Raw genomic sequence first — 18132 nt, forward strand, 5'->3', positions numbered from 1 at the left:
GAATTTGGCAAAAAAAGCTGTTTGGTTGCTGGTTCAGAATCATGCATCACCTCTTGGTTGTGGGTAAGGAGAGGACCCTTCTGTTCAACATGTTCAGAGGGCCTTCGATTCCACTCACAGAGTGTGATCATACAACTTCATGCTCATATGCACGTTCATGTTCAGCTCAGAACATGGATTCCCTCCCTGGCCAGAGCACAAACCCTGTGCATGCAGCAAGGGCAGGCCCAGGCTGTGCTGTGCTGCTCCTCCAGGGGAGTTGGGAAAGCACAGGGGTAGGACCCAAGGACATCCAAGTCCCCAGCACTGCTTGTTTGTGTACCTGGAACCACTGATTCCCCTGCTCTGCAGTAAACGACACGAGAAAGCTTTAACATGCAATGACAGCCACACTGTTGTGCGTTGCACATCTTCCAAGGTTTAATAGACACAAAGTGAGTCCATTGTACTTAAGACACTACAATGATTTCATTCTATTGCATGTCCTGACCCAATTACATTTCTCAGGGTACAGTATTGAATAAAAGTTCGGAAGCTTTAAAATTAACGAGTGTGTGAAATCTGTAAGTAAAATAAGCAGCAGCAATAATCTGGGGAATTTTATCAAGAATAGCTAACTTTTAAGTAATAAATACATTCCGAGTTGTGGTTTTTGCTGTTCTCCTAGTTCATTGCCGTCCGACTGGTCCAATTCTCATTCTAGGGTAAGATATGCTTAGGCCTTCCCTGCCTCACGCCAGAAGAGGCTCCCAGCTCCGCGTCCCTGTCACCTGTGCCGTGGCACGCGGAGCGCCGTGCCCGGAGCTCATCCCGCTGCCGTCCCGGGAGCGCGTCCGGGCGCACGGCCCCGGTGACCCGCTAGGAGAACAGCTGTGCTCGTCTTCTGTTACCTTGGAGAGAGCAGAGAGGGAGAGGTTACTGTGGCAGAGCGGCAAGGCACACGCTGCGGCTTCCCTCTAAATATAGCCAGGAATTCCGCTGCTCCCAGCTGGCCCGGCAGGCACAGCCAGCAGCGGCTGCAGCCTGGGAGAAAGCTGTCAGGCTAACAAACCCAAAGTAAGAGTGGCGTTTTCCCCAAGACCCACACGATATGAATTTCAGTGATGATAATAAATCTCTGGTGTGGCTAAAGACTCTGGAGTCCCTGTTCGGGTGGGTTACTGTAGGTTAATCCGCCACAAGTCCCCACGGAGCGTGCCATGTGAAGAACATCTGCCTCCACTTTGCGAACACAATCTACCAAATAGGATTATTCTCCCCTTGAGAGCAGCCGTACAGAAGCTTTTCTAAGTACCTGCAAGTGCTCAAGCTGCTGACTGTGGCTGCAGTGACTGGCTGCAGTGCACCAGCTGCAGTGCCCGGCTGCAGTGCCCGGCTGCAGTGCACCAGCTGCAGTGCCCGGCTGCAGTGCCCGGCTGCAGTGCACCAGCTGCAGTGCCAGGCTGCAGTGCTCAGCTGCAGTGCCCGGCTGCAGTGCACCAGCTGCAGTGCCAGGCTGCAGTGTCTGGCTGTGGCGCCCGTTGCAGTGCCAGGCTGCAGTGCACCAGCTGCAGTGCCAGGCTGCAGTGCTCAGCTGCAGTGCACCAGCTGCAGTGCCCGGCTGCAGTGCCCGGCTGCAGTGCACCAGCTGCAGTGCCAGGCTGCAGTGCCCAGCTGCAGTGCCCGGCTGCAGTGCACCAGCTGCAGTGCCAGGCTGCAGTGTCTGGCTGTGGCGCCCGTTGCAGTGCCAGGCTGCAGTGCCCGTTGCAGTGCCAGGCTACAGTGCCAGGCTGTGGTGCCCAGCTGCAGTGCCCAGTTGCAGTGCCAGGCTGTGGTGCCTGTTGCAGTGCCAGGCTGCAGTGCCCAGCTGCAGTGCCAGGCTGTGGTGCCCAGTTGCAGTGCCAGGCTGCGGTGCTCGTTGCAGTGCTCCAGCCAGGCTGCAGTGTGGAAGCGTTGGAAGAGTTCAAGGGGAAAATCCACTTGCCTTCACAGAAGACACATGGAACAACTTGGTGATGCAGAACCAAGGGACAGAATGGCACGGACACCTCCACGCACTCTGACCAGCTGCAGAAGCATCACTGCACCTTGTTCCCAGTGCAATGCAGCTCCAGCAGCACAAGAATATGACCAGCCCTAAGTCTGTGCCATGCCAGCTGAGTTGGAAGTGCAGGAGACACCAGCTTGGATCTGTGCTCCTGAGGTACAACATTAACACCACAGAAGAGCAGATCAGAAACCTTCAAACCACCCCCAGCTGAGGTTTGTGACTTACAGAGCACAACGAACCAAGAACACCAAACACAGGAAGAGGATCACATCTCCAAAGCTGCTGACATGGCAGCAGCACTGCTTCTGCAGGCAGGGGACCCAAAGTGACACTGATTCACTCAGACTCAGCATCCAGAATGATCCTCAGCATTGCCCACACAATGCAGAATGCAAAGAGCTGATTCAATACCCAGGAACATCTGTCCCAAAAGCTGTATTCCAGAGAAGGGCTGCAATCAGGTTTCACACACTCTTTCAGTATTTGGCAGAAACTGGGAGGTCTCACCCCAGGGTTCTATTACCTGCAGCCAACAGAGTATAAGTTCATACCTAATCTTGCAGGAGAAACTATTTGTCTTCTGATGAACAGACAGACTTTCAAGAACACACAACAATCTCACTTGCAGGTTTATCACCTTACACCTAGGGAAACCTTCCTGAGGCCCAGGGACCTGGAACAATATCCCTCAAGTGGCTTTGAAAGCACTGACACTTTAGAGACATTACAGAGTGAAAAGATCTTGTCTAAACAGGAAAAAATGGATTTCCTGGCTGAGGAGGTAACAGCAGGCCCTCGGGTGGCTGGATTCTTTGGGATTCCTCACTGGGAGGAAGAAAGAATCACATCACAACTATGATGCCAAACAGGTCCCAGGGAAGGGTCCTGGCACTGCCAGGGCAGATGGGGCTCCTCCATGGGGACAGGGGCCAAACAGCTGCTCCTGAGGGCAAGTATCAGGGATTCTGTCCTGTGGGAGCAGAAAGCTGGGGCTACCAGCAACAGAGCAAGCAGCTTTAAAACAGCTGGATGCTCCTTGGCTTGGAGTGCTGGAACGTCGGCATGCAGCTCGGTCCCTGTGCCTGGCTGGGCACCCGCACAGCCCTGCAGCCTGGCTGGGCACCTGTGCCTGCACAGCCCTGCAGCCTGGCTGGGCACCTGTACAGCCCTGCAGCCTGGCTGGGCACCCGCACAGCTCTGCAGCCTGGATGGGCACCTGTACAGCCCTGCAGCCTGGCTGGGCACCTGCACAGCCCTGCAACCTGGATGGGCACCCGCACAGCTCTGCAGCCTGGATGGGCACCTGTACAGCCCTGCAGCCTGGCTGGGCACCTGCACAGCCCTGCAACCTGGATGGGCACCTGCACAGCCCTGCAGCCTGGCTGGGCACCTGTGCCTGCACAGCTCTGAAACCAGGATGGGCACCTGTGCCTGCACAGCCCTGCAGCCTGGATGGGCACCTGTACCCGCACAGCCCTGCAGCCTGGATGGGCACCTGTGCCTGCACAGCCCTGCAGCCTGGATGGGCACCTGTGCCCGCACAGCCCTGCAGCCTGGCTGGGCACCTGTGCCCGCACAGCCCTGCAGCCTGGATGGGCACCTGTGCCTGCACAGCCCTGCAGCCAGGCTCGAGGGGCATGGCCAGCCCATGACAGAGCCCTGGTGCCTGTGCACACACAGGAGTTCTCATGTGTCCAAGAGGAGCCACAGTGACTGCCCTTTGTATGCTCTCACTTCATCCCTGGAAAGCTTCAGGCATTTATGTTTAAAAACCCACTTCCAGCATGGAGCAGCAGGTGATGCTGCTGCCTTGGCCCATGTGTAACTAACACAACACCTGTGGGCTGACTCAGGACAGCCTGGGTGCTAAGCTGGGTGTCCAAAGGAGAGCCAAGGCAGCTCCCCTGAAGCCAAGTGCTTGTTCATAATTAAAAAAATGAAGTTTTGGCTCAAATAAAGCCATTCATAAATCCAGACTGAGCAGCAGCAGTAGAGTGCAGAAGACAATTTATCTTTGGAGGCTGCAGCACCCCAAGTGAGCCCAAGCAGCTGATTCTGAGGATTATTTTCTAATCATAAAGCAATTAACAGCAGGCTGTAATCGAGCATCACCAAATCAGTGTTTCTCCAGCCATCTCTCCTTGGGGGAAATGCAGAGAGGCTGCTGCTAGCAGCCAGCTGGTGAAGTCCTTCCTTCCCACGCCTTCCTCTGCAGGAGGAAGGAAAGGGTGGCTGCTGGGATCCCCATCTCTGGCCCACTGCATGAGGTTTTGGAACTGTCTCCAGCTCTCAAGGCAGCACAATCCAGCTGACTTGAGCAGGCTGGCAGCTGTGTTCTCCAACACTGGAGCTCTCAGATTCTATAATCCAAGCATCCCTATGACAAATCCTGCACTGAGGGTTTCTGCCTTTGGAAAGGACTGTTTTCCACGTGAGTAAATGGCTCAGGTTATTGGCGTGCATCATAACAGAGCACGTCATCGCTCACAAGGGAAGTCAAACTAGTAATTTGCTATTCATTTCTTCGGGTGCAGAAAGCACACAGGAAATGTACTTCATAAAGAAACTCAGGCTGGCTGATCCTGTACTAGCAGAGACTATTGCAGGTGAAACAGGAACTGGTACATCAGTGAAGGCATCCACCCACTCCTTTAGAAATCCATCAGCTTAGTGGGAAGAGCTCCATTACCACCTGCCCAGCTCCTCCCTGCCAGAGCACCCGGGCAGCGACAGGCCAGGAGGACACGGCTAACGAAGGGCACAACAGGTTCCTGCGGAACAGCTCTGGCACCAGGGAGCCTCCCGCTCGGCTGAGGGCACCTTCACCTGCAGGGGCACCCATCTGCTGCCCACGGGCACCCTGGGCCGGGCAGGAGCCACAGCCCTCACACACCGAGGGACACTGTCACCCGTGCCCGTGGCAGGGTCCTGCTGCTCCTGCTCAGGCAGAGACAGCCCCGGGAGAAGCAAGAGAGCACTCATGGCTGACTGCAGAGCTGCAGCCCTGGGGCACAGGCTGTAGATATGACGAGCATGAGCTCTCCAGGAGCTGAGGTATTAAGCCCCATCTGTGCCCTTGCTGCCGGACACCAGAAGCCTATTTCAGCTGCACGTAATCTCAGGATGTGCAGAGTTCATTATCTGGCTAATGCAGAGCCCATGTGTTCTGCACAGGTAGAGAGAGCACACAGAACAGCTGCAGCAAGCAGATTTAAATAAAATAAAGCAGGCCCCACTGGTGGTACAGCCCCACCCAGCAGCCAAGACCCCCGCAGCCGCCTGCTCCCTCCCCAGCAGCGGGATCGGGGACAGAACCAGAAGCACAAACGCTGGAGAACTCATGAGCTGAGACAGACAACTTCACAGGGAAGGCAAAAGCTGCACACACAAACAAAGCAAAACAAGAAATGAAATCCCTGCTTCCATGGGCAGGCAGGTGTTCAGCCACCTCCAGGAGAACAGGGCCCTACCACATTTAACTGTGACTTGGGAAAACAAATGTCATCACCCCAAATGTCCCCCCTTCCTCCTTCTTCCCCCCACTTTATATACTAAGTATGATATCATACGGACTGGAATAGCCCTGGGCCAGCTGGGGTCACCTGTCCTGGCCGTGTCCCTTCCCAACCTCCCAGACACCCTCAGCCCCCTCCCCAGCATGGCTGTACGAGGGGCAGGAACAGCCTCGGCTCTGTGCAAGTCCTGTTCACCAGTAACAAAAACATCTCTATTTTATCAACCCTGTGTTAGCACAAATCCAAAACGCAGCCCCAAATCCATCACTGTGAAAAAAGCTAACTATAGCCTGGCCAAAACCAGCACATCCCAGCTCGTGCTCACCTCATCTCGCAGGTGAGCAGCTCTGTAAGCCTTTCACAGCAGGAGCAGAGCTTGTCACTCAGCCCACACACTCCTGCTCACCTCGGTGCCAGCACCACTGATGGCAACTCATGGATAAAACTGAACACATCAAGGCTGAAAAACAACAGCCTTCGCATCAATTTTTGGGATCAAAGTCCCACTTTTCATACCTGAACGTGAAAATGAGAAATATTCAATTGTTCAACAGCAGGCTGGATGTGGCTTGCAGCAACCTGGGATAGTGGAAGGTGTCCCTGGCCATGGCAGGGGTGGAACAAAATGATCTTTAAGGTATCTCCAGCCCAAACCCATCTGTGGTTGTACAGTTTGTGTCACCCACTGTGTCAGGCAGCCCCACGAGCCAAGCAGCTGCATGTGCCATTAGCAGGGCACGGCTGCTCTGTGAGGATTCTGTTTGTTCCTCACCTGCAGAGCACAGGCACCCTTCCCTACACAGAGCTACCACCAAGTTTCCCAAAATCCCCTATTCCTTTCTGGCCAAAGCACCTTGGAGGCGCTCAATACTGTACAGACACCTGTTTAAGCACCACAGGGGCAGGATGAGCTCCGAGTCTGCCTGGGAGACCAGAGAACTCCCCTGGGTGCCCCTTGGCTCCCACCCTGCTGCTCCCCAAGTTTGCTGGGACAAGGGGAATTGTAGCTGCAATTCCAACACCTCCACTTGAGTTCAAACACCAAACAAGTAAATAAACATAATTCAGGAAAACATACAGAAATTCTGGTTTTACTTTATTTGCAAGCTTTCAGAGAAACCGGTTTCCAGGTTCTTTGCCCACGCATCTCTCCCATTCCCTGCCCTGAGCCCCTGGCACAGCCCTTGATCCTGTGTGAATCTAGAGGCACTGGGAGCTGGGGACACTGCTGGGGACACCCAGCTGCCCTGCCCTGCCCACTGCAGGGCCTGAAGCTCCAGCTGGAGCTGCGAGCCCCATCCTCAGCCCCGGGAGCAGCCCCGTGTGCTCCCCAGGGAGCTGCTAAGCCCTTGGGGACAGAGTCTCCTGCAGCAGCTGAAGCTGCAGCTCTGAAAGCCGATCCCATTCTGGGCACTGGCGCAGGTGCAGGTAGAAATAGCACAATGTATGGCCCGGTGGCATTTCCAAAGGAAGTGCCTGGAGCAGAGGGGATGGAGAGGGGCCACGCTGCCAGGTCAGGGCAGCACAGACCGGGCTGTCTCCAAGGGCAGCCCCTGGGCACAATGGGCAAGTGCTTTTGGAACGGGCAGATCAGCAGGACAGCACCCAACGTGCAGCTCCAACCACCAGCGCTGGGCACACAAAAATGCAGCACAGCCTATCCTGACCTTGCTCTCCCACCTTGTATTAGCATGCAGAGACGCTGACTTCCAAGCAGGAAGACTGTGAAACAGCAATTAAGTTGGATGCCTGGTTTGAGTGGACTGAAGCATCTGGAAAGCAGGGCAAGAAAAATCTCAAGCATTCATCTTCAGCACTGAAATATTCCATGTGACCAGGAAGGTGTGTTAGAAAATACAGCTGTGGAGCGATTTATGCTGTTTCACAAGCTGCTGGCTGGACACACAGAGCTCTGAACACCTCTGAAGGTGAAGTCACAATGTGATATTCCAGGTTTTACTTTAGTGGTTTCTACAGACAGTGAGCATGCAGCCAGCTCTGAGTTTGCTGCACACAGGAGCAGTGTGATGGGTGGCTTGATGTACTGACACTGAGGGTCTATTAAGCTCATAGCAGTTAAAATGAAAGCCTTCAGCATCTGCAAGTTTAATGGTGCCACAGTCACAGCCTGGGGACAGGGGAGAGAAGGGAAGAATAAAGGATTCTCCAGACTGAAAAAGCAAAGGAATATACATCTTGTAAACTTGTTTCATGCAGAGATGTGGGTGAAAACCTACCAGAAGTTTTTACTAGAGGTTTACTGCCTGTCTGCGTGCAGGGAGGGGGCATCTGCCACGAGGAGCTGCTCAGGAGGATCCCAGAGCAGCAGAGCCAGCCCTGCCAAGGGCCTGTCCCTGCAGGGACACCCTTCCCACACAGCAGGGCTGGAGCAACACGTGCTCCTTGTAAAGCCCCTGATCCCCCACGGGAGGGATTCCTGCTGCAGGGAAGGGGGGCCTTTGGGAACACGGGTCTCCCTCCCTCCCTGCCCCAGCGCAAGGCACGGCTGGAGCAGCAGCCACAGCCACGGCTCATTCCCAATAAACGTGTGTGACACCAGCCCAAGGGTCCTGGCTGCCCCTTCCCTCCCTCAGGTGGGCTCTCCTCAAGGGAGAGGCAAGCATCTGTCACTCCAAGGCAGGAGCACTGCCTTCCTTGTGCCCTGAGCTGGCTCCTTGGTGCCACACACCAGGGAAGCTACAGAGCAGCTGAGAAGATGCTGAGCTGACATGACTCGCCTGGCACTGCTCTAAACCAAGTCGTACGAGTTTGAGTTCTACAGGCTGCTATTCTGCCTGTTGTTTTTCCAGAAACTCGTTTTACTTAATTAAAACCCTGTCATTACCTGACTAGTACTTTCCTTGCAAAGAAACCCCAAGAACAAAGCAGTAACAGAAGTGATCCTACCAGCTTTTCCAACTCAAACCAAGTTAAAAGAAAAAAAAAACAAATCAAAATTTTCCAGTTTTGTGCATCCACAAATGACCTGCAGTGCTTGTACATTTTTCCTACAGTAGCTACCTTCTGCAGAACACATCACATGCCAGAAGACAGAAAGTGTCACCAGTGACAAACTTGTGCTGTGGCCAGGATTAGCAGGAGTGGTGTCAGGGTTGAAGCCACTTCACGGACTCCTGACGACAAAAACCTTTGTGCCACTGCTGGTGAAGGGCCAGCATGATGGATTTTACAGTGTTCCCATGCAATGTTACCAGGTTACCCAGAGCAGCTGTGGCTGCCCCTGCATCCCTGGCAGTGCCCAAGGCCAGGCTGGAGGGGGCTTGGAGCACCTGGGACAGTGGGAGGTGTCCCTGCCCATGGCAGGGGGTGGAATGGGATGGACTTTAAGGTCCCTTCCAGCCCAAACCCTTTCATGCCATCCTTCAGGAAAGGGCAGTGGATGAGCAGCTGAAGGAAACATTTCAGTTCTACCTTGTGCAAAATCAAGGAAAGGAACAAAATTCAATGCTCCTGCAAGGAGAGAACTAGGTACAGACAATTCTCTGAAATAATAAGCAATTTTATAAGTGATGCACCAAAACTCCAGACAGGCTGGTCTAATAGGGAAGCTAGGTAAATGTGACATGTGGAACACAGGCAGTTGTGCAGTTCTGCTTTTTTAGTTTTGCAGTTCTTGATCCTACAGTCATGTTCTCTTCAGCCTGGCAGCCTGTGCTGGCAGCTCAGCTCAGACATGTAAGGCAGGAAATCCCCTGTGGAAAGCCAGCTGAAGGAGGCCAACAAAACAGTGGTATCTGCTAAATGTATATAGCCACACACACATGCAGAGGTTTGGCTGAAGAGCACAGAGGGAAGGAAAGTTTTGGTCTAATCCAGGCCATCCCATTATTTTGTTATCCACGTGTTCTCCAGATGTTCTTCTTTCCCCCGTTTACAGACCTGCTGTGTACCTGTAGCTCAGATCCCACGGTGTCTGGAGCAAGGGCTGTTCTCCTCCTGGAGGCCCTGCCCTGCAGCCTGTGCCCCGTCCTGGCCAGGTCCTGCTGGGGCCACAGCCGTGTTCCTGCGGGCTGACACGTGGGGGCAAGCACGCTCCCACTCTGACTTCCAGCTCTGGGCTCGGGACTCCTCTTGGCCACAGCTTTCCCACGCCCCATGGACTGACAGGCACAGCCAGTCTGTCTGATCTGAGCATCAGGTGCTTCTCAAGTTGTCCCTTCTCCTGCAGCTGGGCCAGGCCAGCCCGCCTGGACCACAAGGGCAAGGACAGATGTCAGGGACGATGGTGACACTCATCACCTTTGTCCCAGACTGCGCACACACACAGTGAAGACAGCTCAGAGGATGAAGTTTGCTGCTCCTTTAACCAGAGCACTGTCCAGACAGGAGCCATGGATTGGCCAGGACTCTTCCACTGGCAAGGACAGTACATTCTGGGCAGCAGGTTTATTTATACTCCTGATCTAGCTAATAGGAATTTGGGTCCAATCCAAACACTCCTGATATAATAAAGTCCTTAGCCAGAGTTAAGCAGCAGTTCTATGGGCAAGATCAAGAAGGAAGCTGAAATGTTGCTGCTGCAGTTGTCCAGACACCCTGAGCACACAGCATGAATATGTCATGCTCTGGTTATTTACTCCAGCCAGGCTTGCTGAGATGGAGTCATTACCCAAGCAAAGCAAGTCCTTCATCACACTCAAGCAAGGGGTCAAGTCCCATGACAGAGGGTATGAAAAACTCCCCTTTTCCCATCAGGATTACACGAGCACTGACCGTCCCAGTCCCACTGCATTATGACAGTTCAGATAATGAAGAGTACAGAGGAGCAGCCCCGGCTTGCTCACAGAGTCCTTCAAGCATGAAACAGAGCAGAGCATTCAGGGGACAACATCACGATCCACACTGCATAAAGCATGGCCTTTGACTCGAGGCTCTTCCCAGTGATACCTCTGGTTTTCAACAAAAGTTAATCCCCCCTTGTCTAATACCATCACAGCTGAGCTCTTGTTGGGACACTGATGACAGAAAGGTTGCGAAATGATTCCAGGTTTCATCCAAGTCACTGGATTTTCCCATGAACTTGTATTTCCCAGTCATGCCACAGCCTGCATTTTTAGGCAACAAATTTTCATGCCAGGCAGGCTGTTTGATGAGAAAGGGAAACCCATCCATTACAAAGAATCAGCTCTCACATTTCCACTCCCACCTAATGTCCTCACACAGATGTGAAGCCCAAAGGAATTTCATTTGATCCAGGCCGTTCCCAGAGAAACACTGAAAATTTAGGTACAAACCAAACCCCAAGTACTGTGAGAGATACTGAAATACAAAAACAGTTTTTGGTACAATCATTCTGAGGAGCCATAAAGGGCTTTCATAAGAAATCCAAACCAGAGGGATCAGAAGGACGGGAGCAAAGGGGTCCTAAACTGTTACAGGTAACTGCTGGGCACCAGCACATACATATGAAAAATGTCAAATTAATTCCAGTGGAAGTTTTAGTTCTTTGACCCAAGGAAACTGAAAGCCCGTTAGTCTTCCAGGCACACAGCTACAGATTTATTAATTCTTTGAACAGGCTGTTTCCTCACAGTGTCCTGCCTCGCCAGCATTTCCCTCTGGGAAGAGGGGCTCCAATTCCCTTGGCCCCAAAAAGAGTTTGGAATTAAGCTTCTCACCACCTCTGAAATTACCCCCACCAACTAACAACCAAGCATGTAAATTGCTAATCTCAGATTTAATGGAAAAACAAATGCAAACAAATAGTGGAATACAGATTAAAAAAGCACTAGGAGGCTTTTCATGGCAAGCGTTAGTGTAGCAATCACTCACCTGATACTGGAGGCAAAGTTATGTCTCAAACTGCGTTAAGAGATCTCGTATTTCTGGAGTCAGGTGCTTGACTGCCTTTGCAGCCTCTGTGATGGCTTTCCGGTACATGCCCTTCTTCTTGCGATTAAACCTCAGTTTGAAAAATTCCGAGAAAGGAGAGAGTTTTGAGACAGACAAGAACGAGGTGGTCGGAGAACCAAACCATGACACTTTAGCTTCTCGCCACGAAGGTTCCCCGTTTTCCTTCTGGCTGAGGTTTATGTCAAGGACACGTGCTGGCCACCACGGAAACCCGTGAATTTTACCCCAGACAATATCCCCCACTGAAACAGTCCTTCCATCTTCTGTAACACATTTAGACACACTCTGGGTGTGCAGTCTGACTGTCAGTGGGGGCACAATTTTACGCTCATCTTTTGAAGATGAAGAGACAGAGGCATCATCACCAGGCAAAAAGTCACACAGTTCTGGTGATGTCACTTCCGAACTAGAAGACTTGGATTCATCTAGACTGTCATTGCTACACACCGATAAACTAGAAGAATCTGCTTTTCTTTTACGGTAATTCATGAGGAAAGCCAAGTTATCATGTCCATCTTTACCCTGGGGAAACCTTTTGAAGTCATCATCTTCACCTGAACTGCCTGAAGACATCTCAGCTAAACTTCTGTCGGCGGACTCATCATTGTAAAACGCTCCGGGATCGGACTCCCCGCTGTTCTGGAGGACATTGATTTCATCAATCAGTTCTGCCTTATAGATTGAAACACTCTCACCATCGTTGATGCGATGGGGCTTCAGCCGTATCTTTGGGGGTGGGACATCCACGCTGGAATGCACTGGCCGTGTGAGCTTCAGTTTTGGAATGGAAGCAAGCTGGCTGCCTGCTGACTTGTCCATTAAACATTTGGTTTGTCGACACCGTTCAGAGTCCCCGCTCTCCTCTTGGTCCCCGGCTCCGTTCTGCAGCACTGGCTCCGGACAGAACGGTTTGACTGAGCCATGAACCCGGGAAGGGATTTTTACCACTTCACCTTTCCCTTGCGGAGTACTGTAGGATATTTTTATAACTGGCGTTCGATGCACCAGTTCCCCAGAAAACTTGTCATCCTCCCTCTTCTCTCTTTTGTTTCTTTTCTCCATGTAGTCAGAGTCGCCGTGCTTCTTCTGCTCCTTGTCCTGGATGCTCAGCTTCCTCCTGGTCTTGGCGTTCTGCCGCGGCGCGCTGGCATCCTCGGGGTTCAGCGTGTTCTTGCACTTCTCGCAGAGCACCTGCCGGGGCCGCAGCCTGATGGTGCTCATGATGAGCCTGCCCGGGTCCCTGTTGCGCGACAAGCGCCTCCTCGTCCTCTTTATAGTCCGCGGCGGCGGCTGCGGGACCCACTGGTTGTAGGTGTGCCGCAGCCACAGGGGCCGGGGGAACGGGGCTCCCTCGAAGTAGGGCGGGAAGGGCGGCAGGCTGCCCGGGGCGGGCAGCAGCGGCGGCAGCGGCTCCTCGGCGGGCAGGGGGCCGGCGGGCCGCGGCTCTGGATCGCCCTCGGTGGCACCTCTACCCTCAGTGGCACCTCTGCCCTCGGTGGCACCCCTGCCCTCGGTGGCACCCCTGCCCTCGGCGGCTCCCCTGCCCTCGGCGGCTCCGGTAGCGCAGGCACCGGCGGGAGGCTCCTCGTGCTTCGGGAAGGACGATGGCAGGCAGAACAATCCAGACCTAAATTGGGGTGAGAAGGACGGGGAGGGAAAGAAACACAGTCAGGAGCTTTGAAAGGTGCTTCTCTGGGAACCCAAAAGATCCCGCCATCCCACAGCTTCAGTACTGAGAACCCAACACTTTCTCTTGACTTTTACAATCAAGCAGCCAATTCTGCCACTGAAAAAAATAACTGCAGTGCAGAAATCTGGCAAGGTGTCCTACTCTTCTCGCAGAAAAGGCACAGGGATCAAAGCCTCTATTTCTATGAATTCTTTGCACAAAGTTTTGCTCTAAGAAGTTGTAAGTTTTATCCCACAAAGCAGTTTACTGCATCAGCAGGCTGGCAAGGCCAGAGGAAGGATGTGATCTGGATTAGCCTAGGGAGCTATGAAACTGCCCTTCTTCTCAGTGCAGATGCATGGCTGATTTTCCAGTTTTTTCATTCTGAACCTGAATACCCTGCCCTGGGTGGATAACTTGCACAGGTTCACCAAGACACAGCTCTGCTCCTCTTCCTCTCCACATTCAGCTGTATTTGGTAACACAAGGCACCCACAGCTCCTCCAGAACAGCAGGCTTGTTCACAATGGTGATACTCTGTCCTTCAATGCCAAGTCTCATTACAGGCCACCAAGGCCCGGACACAATATCCTGCCTGGATATTGGCAAAAGCAAATCCTCTGAAATGCTGAAACTCATAACTGCAATTCATGTCTCCAAAATGTATGAATTTATGCCCTTGGCCTGGCATTAGAAATATTACGCTAACACAGCACTGGGACAGATTCTGCCCTGAAACACTGACTCTGACTGGGCAAGCTCCCTGCCTTGGCTTTCCAGAGACACTTCTGCAGAGACCACAGCATCAGTGAAGCACGTGGGCCTTCTTAATAATAACAAAATGTTGTATAGGAGAGTCACAAAGAAGAGACAAAGGAATGGAGAACAGGTACAGACCAAATACCAGTGGGTTTTGGATACTACATTCCCATTCCCCTCCTTGCCAGCCACTGCTTTCTTTCCAACCACCAGAAGGAAGGACCCTTCCTGAGGCAAGGGAGGAGTGTCTTGGGGGTGTCACAGAGGGGGACACTTTGGTAAGCGTTACAGAGAGCACTGAAGAGGAGCTGAAGGCATCCACTCTGCCACACCTCTCATCAAGAGCAGCACAGAGCCACTGCCATGGGTTTCCTGATGGAGAGGAGCCTCCAAAGTCCTTCCCCATTACTGAAAAAGTGCAACAACCTGCTAAATGACACTTTAACTGGGAAAGGATTAAGCTGTTGAAATCACGTAATTTGGAACAAAATATTTTTGTTCCAAGAGGCTTTTTTTAAACAGAGACAACCAAGAATGTAGGTGTCTTTAAATGACAACCCAGAAAGCCAGTACAGTCTGTACAGCCAGACAGACATGTCAGCACCATTCATACCCCAAAGTGAGGCCATTTCTGAATGAAATGATGGCTGTAAGTTATGGTTATTTTATGCAGTGAGATTGCATGACTTGGTCACAACAGAAAACTGCTCCTTGTGTAGACACAAGCCCACTCCCCCTGTTCAGGTGACTGCACCCTCCAGAGCAGCATGGAGCTCCTTGCCTGGCAGCAGTGGAGCACCCAAAGGTTCACTCACAGGATGGTTTGTGCCTGTAGTGTTGATGTACGAGCAGCCTGTAACTCCAGTGGGCTGGACACAGCCTCTGTGCCACAGAACGTGCCCACAGACCCAGGCCACTGTCCTCCCCAGCTGTCAGCCTGTGCCAGGCACCACTTCAGCGGGGAGGCCTGTCAGAAAGATGGGGACAAACTTCTCAGCAGGGGCTGTCGGGATAGGACAAGGGGGAAAGGCTTCCCAGGGCCAGAGGGCAGGGATGGATGGGACACTGGGCAGGAACTGTTCCCTGCAGGGTGGGCAGCCCTGGCACAGGTGCCCAGAGCAGCTGTGGCTGCCCCTGGATCCCTGGCAGGGCCCAAGGCCAGGCTGGACACTGGGGCTGGAGCACCTGGGACAGTGGGAGGTGTCCCTGCCATGGCTGGGGTAGAACAGGATGAGCTTTAATGTCCCTTGCAATCCAAGCCATTCTGGGATTCTGTGATTAAAGCAGCAGGAAATACTGCTGATGGGATTTCACCCTGCTTGTAATCCCTCTTTCTGGGGCAGCTGCAGCCAACTGGACTTGGTCATCTCAATCCAGTCTCTGCTTGATACAGGAGATGCCATCCTCCTTTATTTATATCCCTGCATAACTAAAACCAAACTTTTAAAGTAAGTTCAATTGCAGCAAAGCTATCAAATCTTGTTATCAGAAACACGGTGGCAGCATTTAAATCTCCACATGAGCATACACACTATGGAGCTTGCTCTGAGCAGAGCCAGTTTATTGGAAGCAAATAACTGCCAGTCACTGGGCAGGCCCTGGTGCTGCTGCATCATCCAGGCTGGGGCAGGAAGGGACACGAGCACTTTTTCTGCAAATAATTCCCCAGCAGCTGGAAGGTCAGGCATGACTGCTCCCTACATCCCCCCATTCCTAAGGGCACAGGGGGCAGAAAGGGCACGGGCAGGGCACAGGCAGGGCACAGGCAGGCAGTTCTGCTGCCCATGGGCTGAGCCCCTGCACACCCAGGCAGGCAGTTTGGGGTTCAAACCTGCACCTGCCTTTGTGGCAAAACACCAGAGGTGTCCAGCCAGGACCTGGATGGCCAGGGGTGCCCTGGGTGCTGAGGGTGGCAGGCCTTCCTCCTGCTCCGCTCCCCACAGCATGCACGACAGCTCAGGAGAATTAAACAAGGCATTAGAGATTGTCTGTGTTAGAAGGGACCTTAAAAAACATCCAAGAGTTCCAATTCTCCTGCCCTGAGCTGGGATGTCATTCATTAGACAAGCTGCTCCAAGCCCTGTCCAAGCTGACCTTGAACACTTTCAGAGATGGAGCAGCCACAACTAAGTAAAACAGATTCATCTACTGTGTGATGCTGAAAGCACTTTAAACCACAAAAGAAAGCTGAACAATCACCATGCAGGCCTTCCTTCCTTTTTGGGGTAATCTCCTCTTTCTATGCAGGTCCAACAACCTGCTTGGGGGCTCCTCTCCTGCCAGTCCCATCTCCCAGGGGGTGCAGGCAGAGCATGGCTGACCCGTGCACAGGGACAGGCTGGTGGGACACAGCTCCACCAGCCAGGCAGCAGCAGCAGGAGAAACAGCTCTGCCACACACCCACTGCAGGCACTCCAAGCTCAGCACCAAGTGGATAAATTCCTGCTGCCTTTGGGACACATCCTGACCTTCACCTTCCAGCCACTGCCAGGCCGACTCCTGTGCTGTGCTGTAGGATGAACGAGATCTCCCCTCCCCTCCACAGCCCAAGCCTGGCATGACTGCAGTGCTGGCACCAAGTCCCTAGGGTCTGCCTCACTCACAGAGTCCCCAGAGAGAGCCACGAGCAGAGGAGCAGAGGCTGCGGCTGTCCCCTTGTGCTGGCCACCACCCCTCCCTGCCCGCCATGCTCAGCACCGGCCAGCCAGCGCTCAGCACCAGGAGATGGGCACAGAACGGGCACTGACCCTCGGGGACAGCCACAGAACCAGCACTGACCCTCGGGACAGCCCCCGGGCTCAGAGGGCATCCACTGCCTCCCACCCAGTGTCACCACCCACAGGGCTGCGGCAGCACCGGGCTGCAGAGCTGCCTCAAAGCCTGGGAAAAACACCCGTCTGGTTGTTTCCTGGACCCACTCGGAGTAAAGGGAAGAAACAAGATGAAGAAAAATAATGAAGAAAGGTTAGGGTGAAAAAAAACAGGCGAAAGAAGTGTCACTGCAGAGGAAAACATCTGAAATGTGAGAAGGCAGAAAGGGATGGTTTAGGGTGCTCGAGGGACACCAACTGCTCAGGCTGGGACCAGACTCCAGGGTGGGTTTACGGACTCTGCACAGCAGTAGGTGCCTGAAAGCGTTTGAAAATCTGATTTAAATTTTCTGGGATAGCCACGTGAAACTAAATAAATGACAAAAATGAAACTCAGAACTCCTGCTCTCCTGCTCTGCTCATCTCGTAGGCTGGATCACAGAGGTGAGGCTGCCGTGCTCCCACGCAGCACGGATCTGTCCCTTCCCCAGCACACAGCACCAAATCGGCTCCTCACAGGAGCGCGGCCCGGCACCGCGCACAGCCCCGGAGAGCCGGCCGCGCCCGGGACAGCCCCCCGGCCCCGCCGCGGGCACAAACCCCGCCAGAGCCGGGCAGGTGCGGGTGAGCACGAGGCGCCCGCGGGGCAGAGCCCAGCCGCGGCCCCGCTCCGAGACGCCCCGCTCGGCTCCGCAGAACTCGGGCAGCGCCGGAACCGCCGCGGGACCCCCCGGAACCGCCGCCCGGCCCCGGGGGGCTCGGCAGGGGGAGCTCGGGGAGCTCCGCGCGGGGAGAGAGGCCGGCGAGGGCAGCGACCGGCGCGGGGGCTGCGGCCGCAAGGGCCGGGGGTCCGGCCCCGGGGCCACGTGCGGGGCGGCGGCCGGTCCGGCCGGTCCGGGGGCCCCGCTCCGCCCCCGCCGCGTGCCCCGGGCCGGTCCCGACCCCGCCGCTTTGTCCCGCCCGGCCGAACAAAGAGCGCGGGAGCGGCGCGGCCCCGCCGCCCCGGCCCCGCTCCCCGCCGCGGTCCCGGCGCCCCATCCCCGGCCGCACCTCTTGGAGCAGTCCAGCAGCACGCCGGTGAAGCGCCGCTCCCCGCAGCTCAGCGTCACCACCAGCGTGTCGTTCACCATCTGCTCCACCAGCACCGGCACCCACGCGCCCACCCGCGGCGGCGGCGCCCCCGCCGCGTCCCCCGCCGCCGCCCCGGGCTCGGCCATGCTCCCGCCGCTCCCCGCCGGCGGGGCCGCTGGGCCGGGCCGCTGGGCCGTGACCTCACGGAGCGCCCGCCGCCGCCGCGCCTGACGTCACGGCCCCGCCCCGCCGCCGGCCGTGGCGTCACGGCCCCGCCCCGCTACCGGGCACGTGCGTGGGACGGGGCGGGGGCGAGCCCAAACGGGGCGGGGCGGGGCCGGGAGGGGAGGGGCCTGCCTGGGAAGGGCGGGGCCGGGCTGGGGGCGGGGCCGGCACCTGGCGCCA

At 54.8% G+C, this 18132-nt stretch overlaps 1 protein-coding gene across 1 annotated transcript; it reads right to left on the reverse strand.

Annotated features, from left to right (window-relative positions):
* Positions 1-395: 395 nt before the first annotated feature.
* Positions 396-17884, reverse strand: PWWP2B (PWWP domain containing 2B). The gene is made up of 3 exons (XM_059477528.1): positions 17707-17884; positions 11338-13045; positions 396-890 (listed from the first exon to the last, which is right to left on the reverse strand). The coding sequence occupies exons 1-2, from the start codon at positions 17871-17873 to the stop codon at positions 11356-11358; spliced, it is 1857 nt and encodes a 618-aa protein (XP_059333511.1). The 5' UTR covers positions 17874-17884; the 3' UTR covers positions 396-890; positions 11338-11355.
* Between the last annotated feature and the right edge of the window lie 248 nt (positions 17885-18132).

The sequence above is a fragment of the Ammospiza nelsoni genome, chromosome 8, assembly GCF_027579445.1.
Source record: "Ammospiza nelsoni isolate bAmmNel1 chromosome 8, bAmmNel1.pri, whole genome shotgun sequence".
Lineage (NCBI taxonomy): Eukaryota > Metazoa > Chordata > Aves > Passeriformes > Passerellidae > Ammospiza > Ammospiza nelsoni.

What these genes read in the sequence shown, in the direction of transcription:
- PWWP2B (XM_059477528.1), bottom strand. Translation starts at nt 17,873, where the DNA reads ATGGCCGAGCCCGGGGCGGCGGCGGGGGACGCGGCGGGGGCGCCGCCG. An exon ending in CTGCTGGACTGCTCCAAGAG is followed by an intron (nt 13,046 to 17,706) that starts GTGCGGCCGGGG and finishes ACCCCAATTTAG; the next exon opens with GTCTGGATTGTTCTGCCTGC.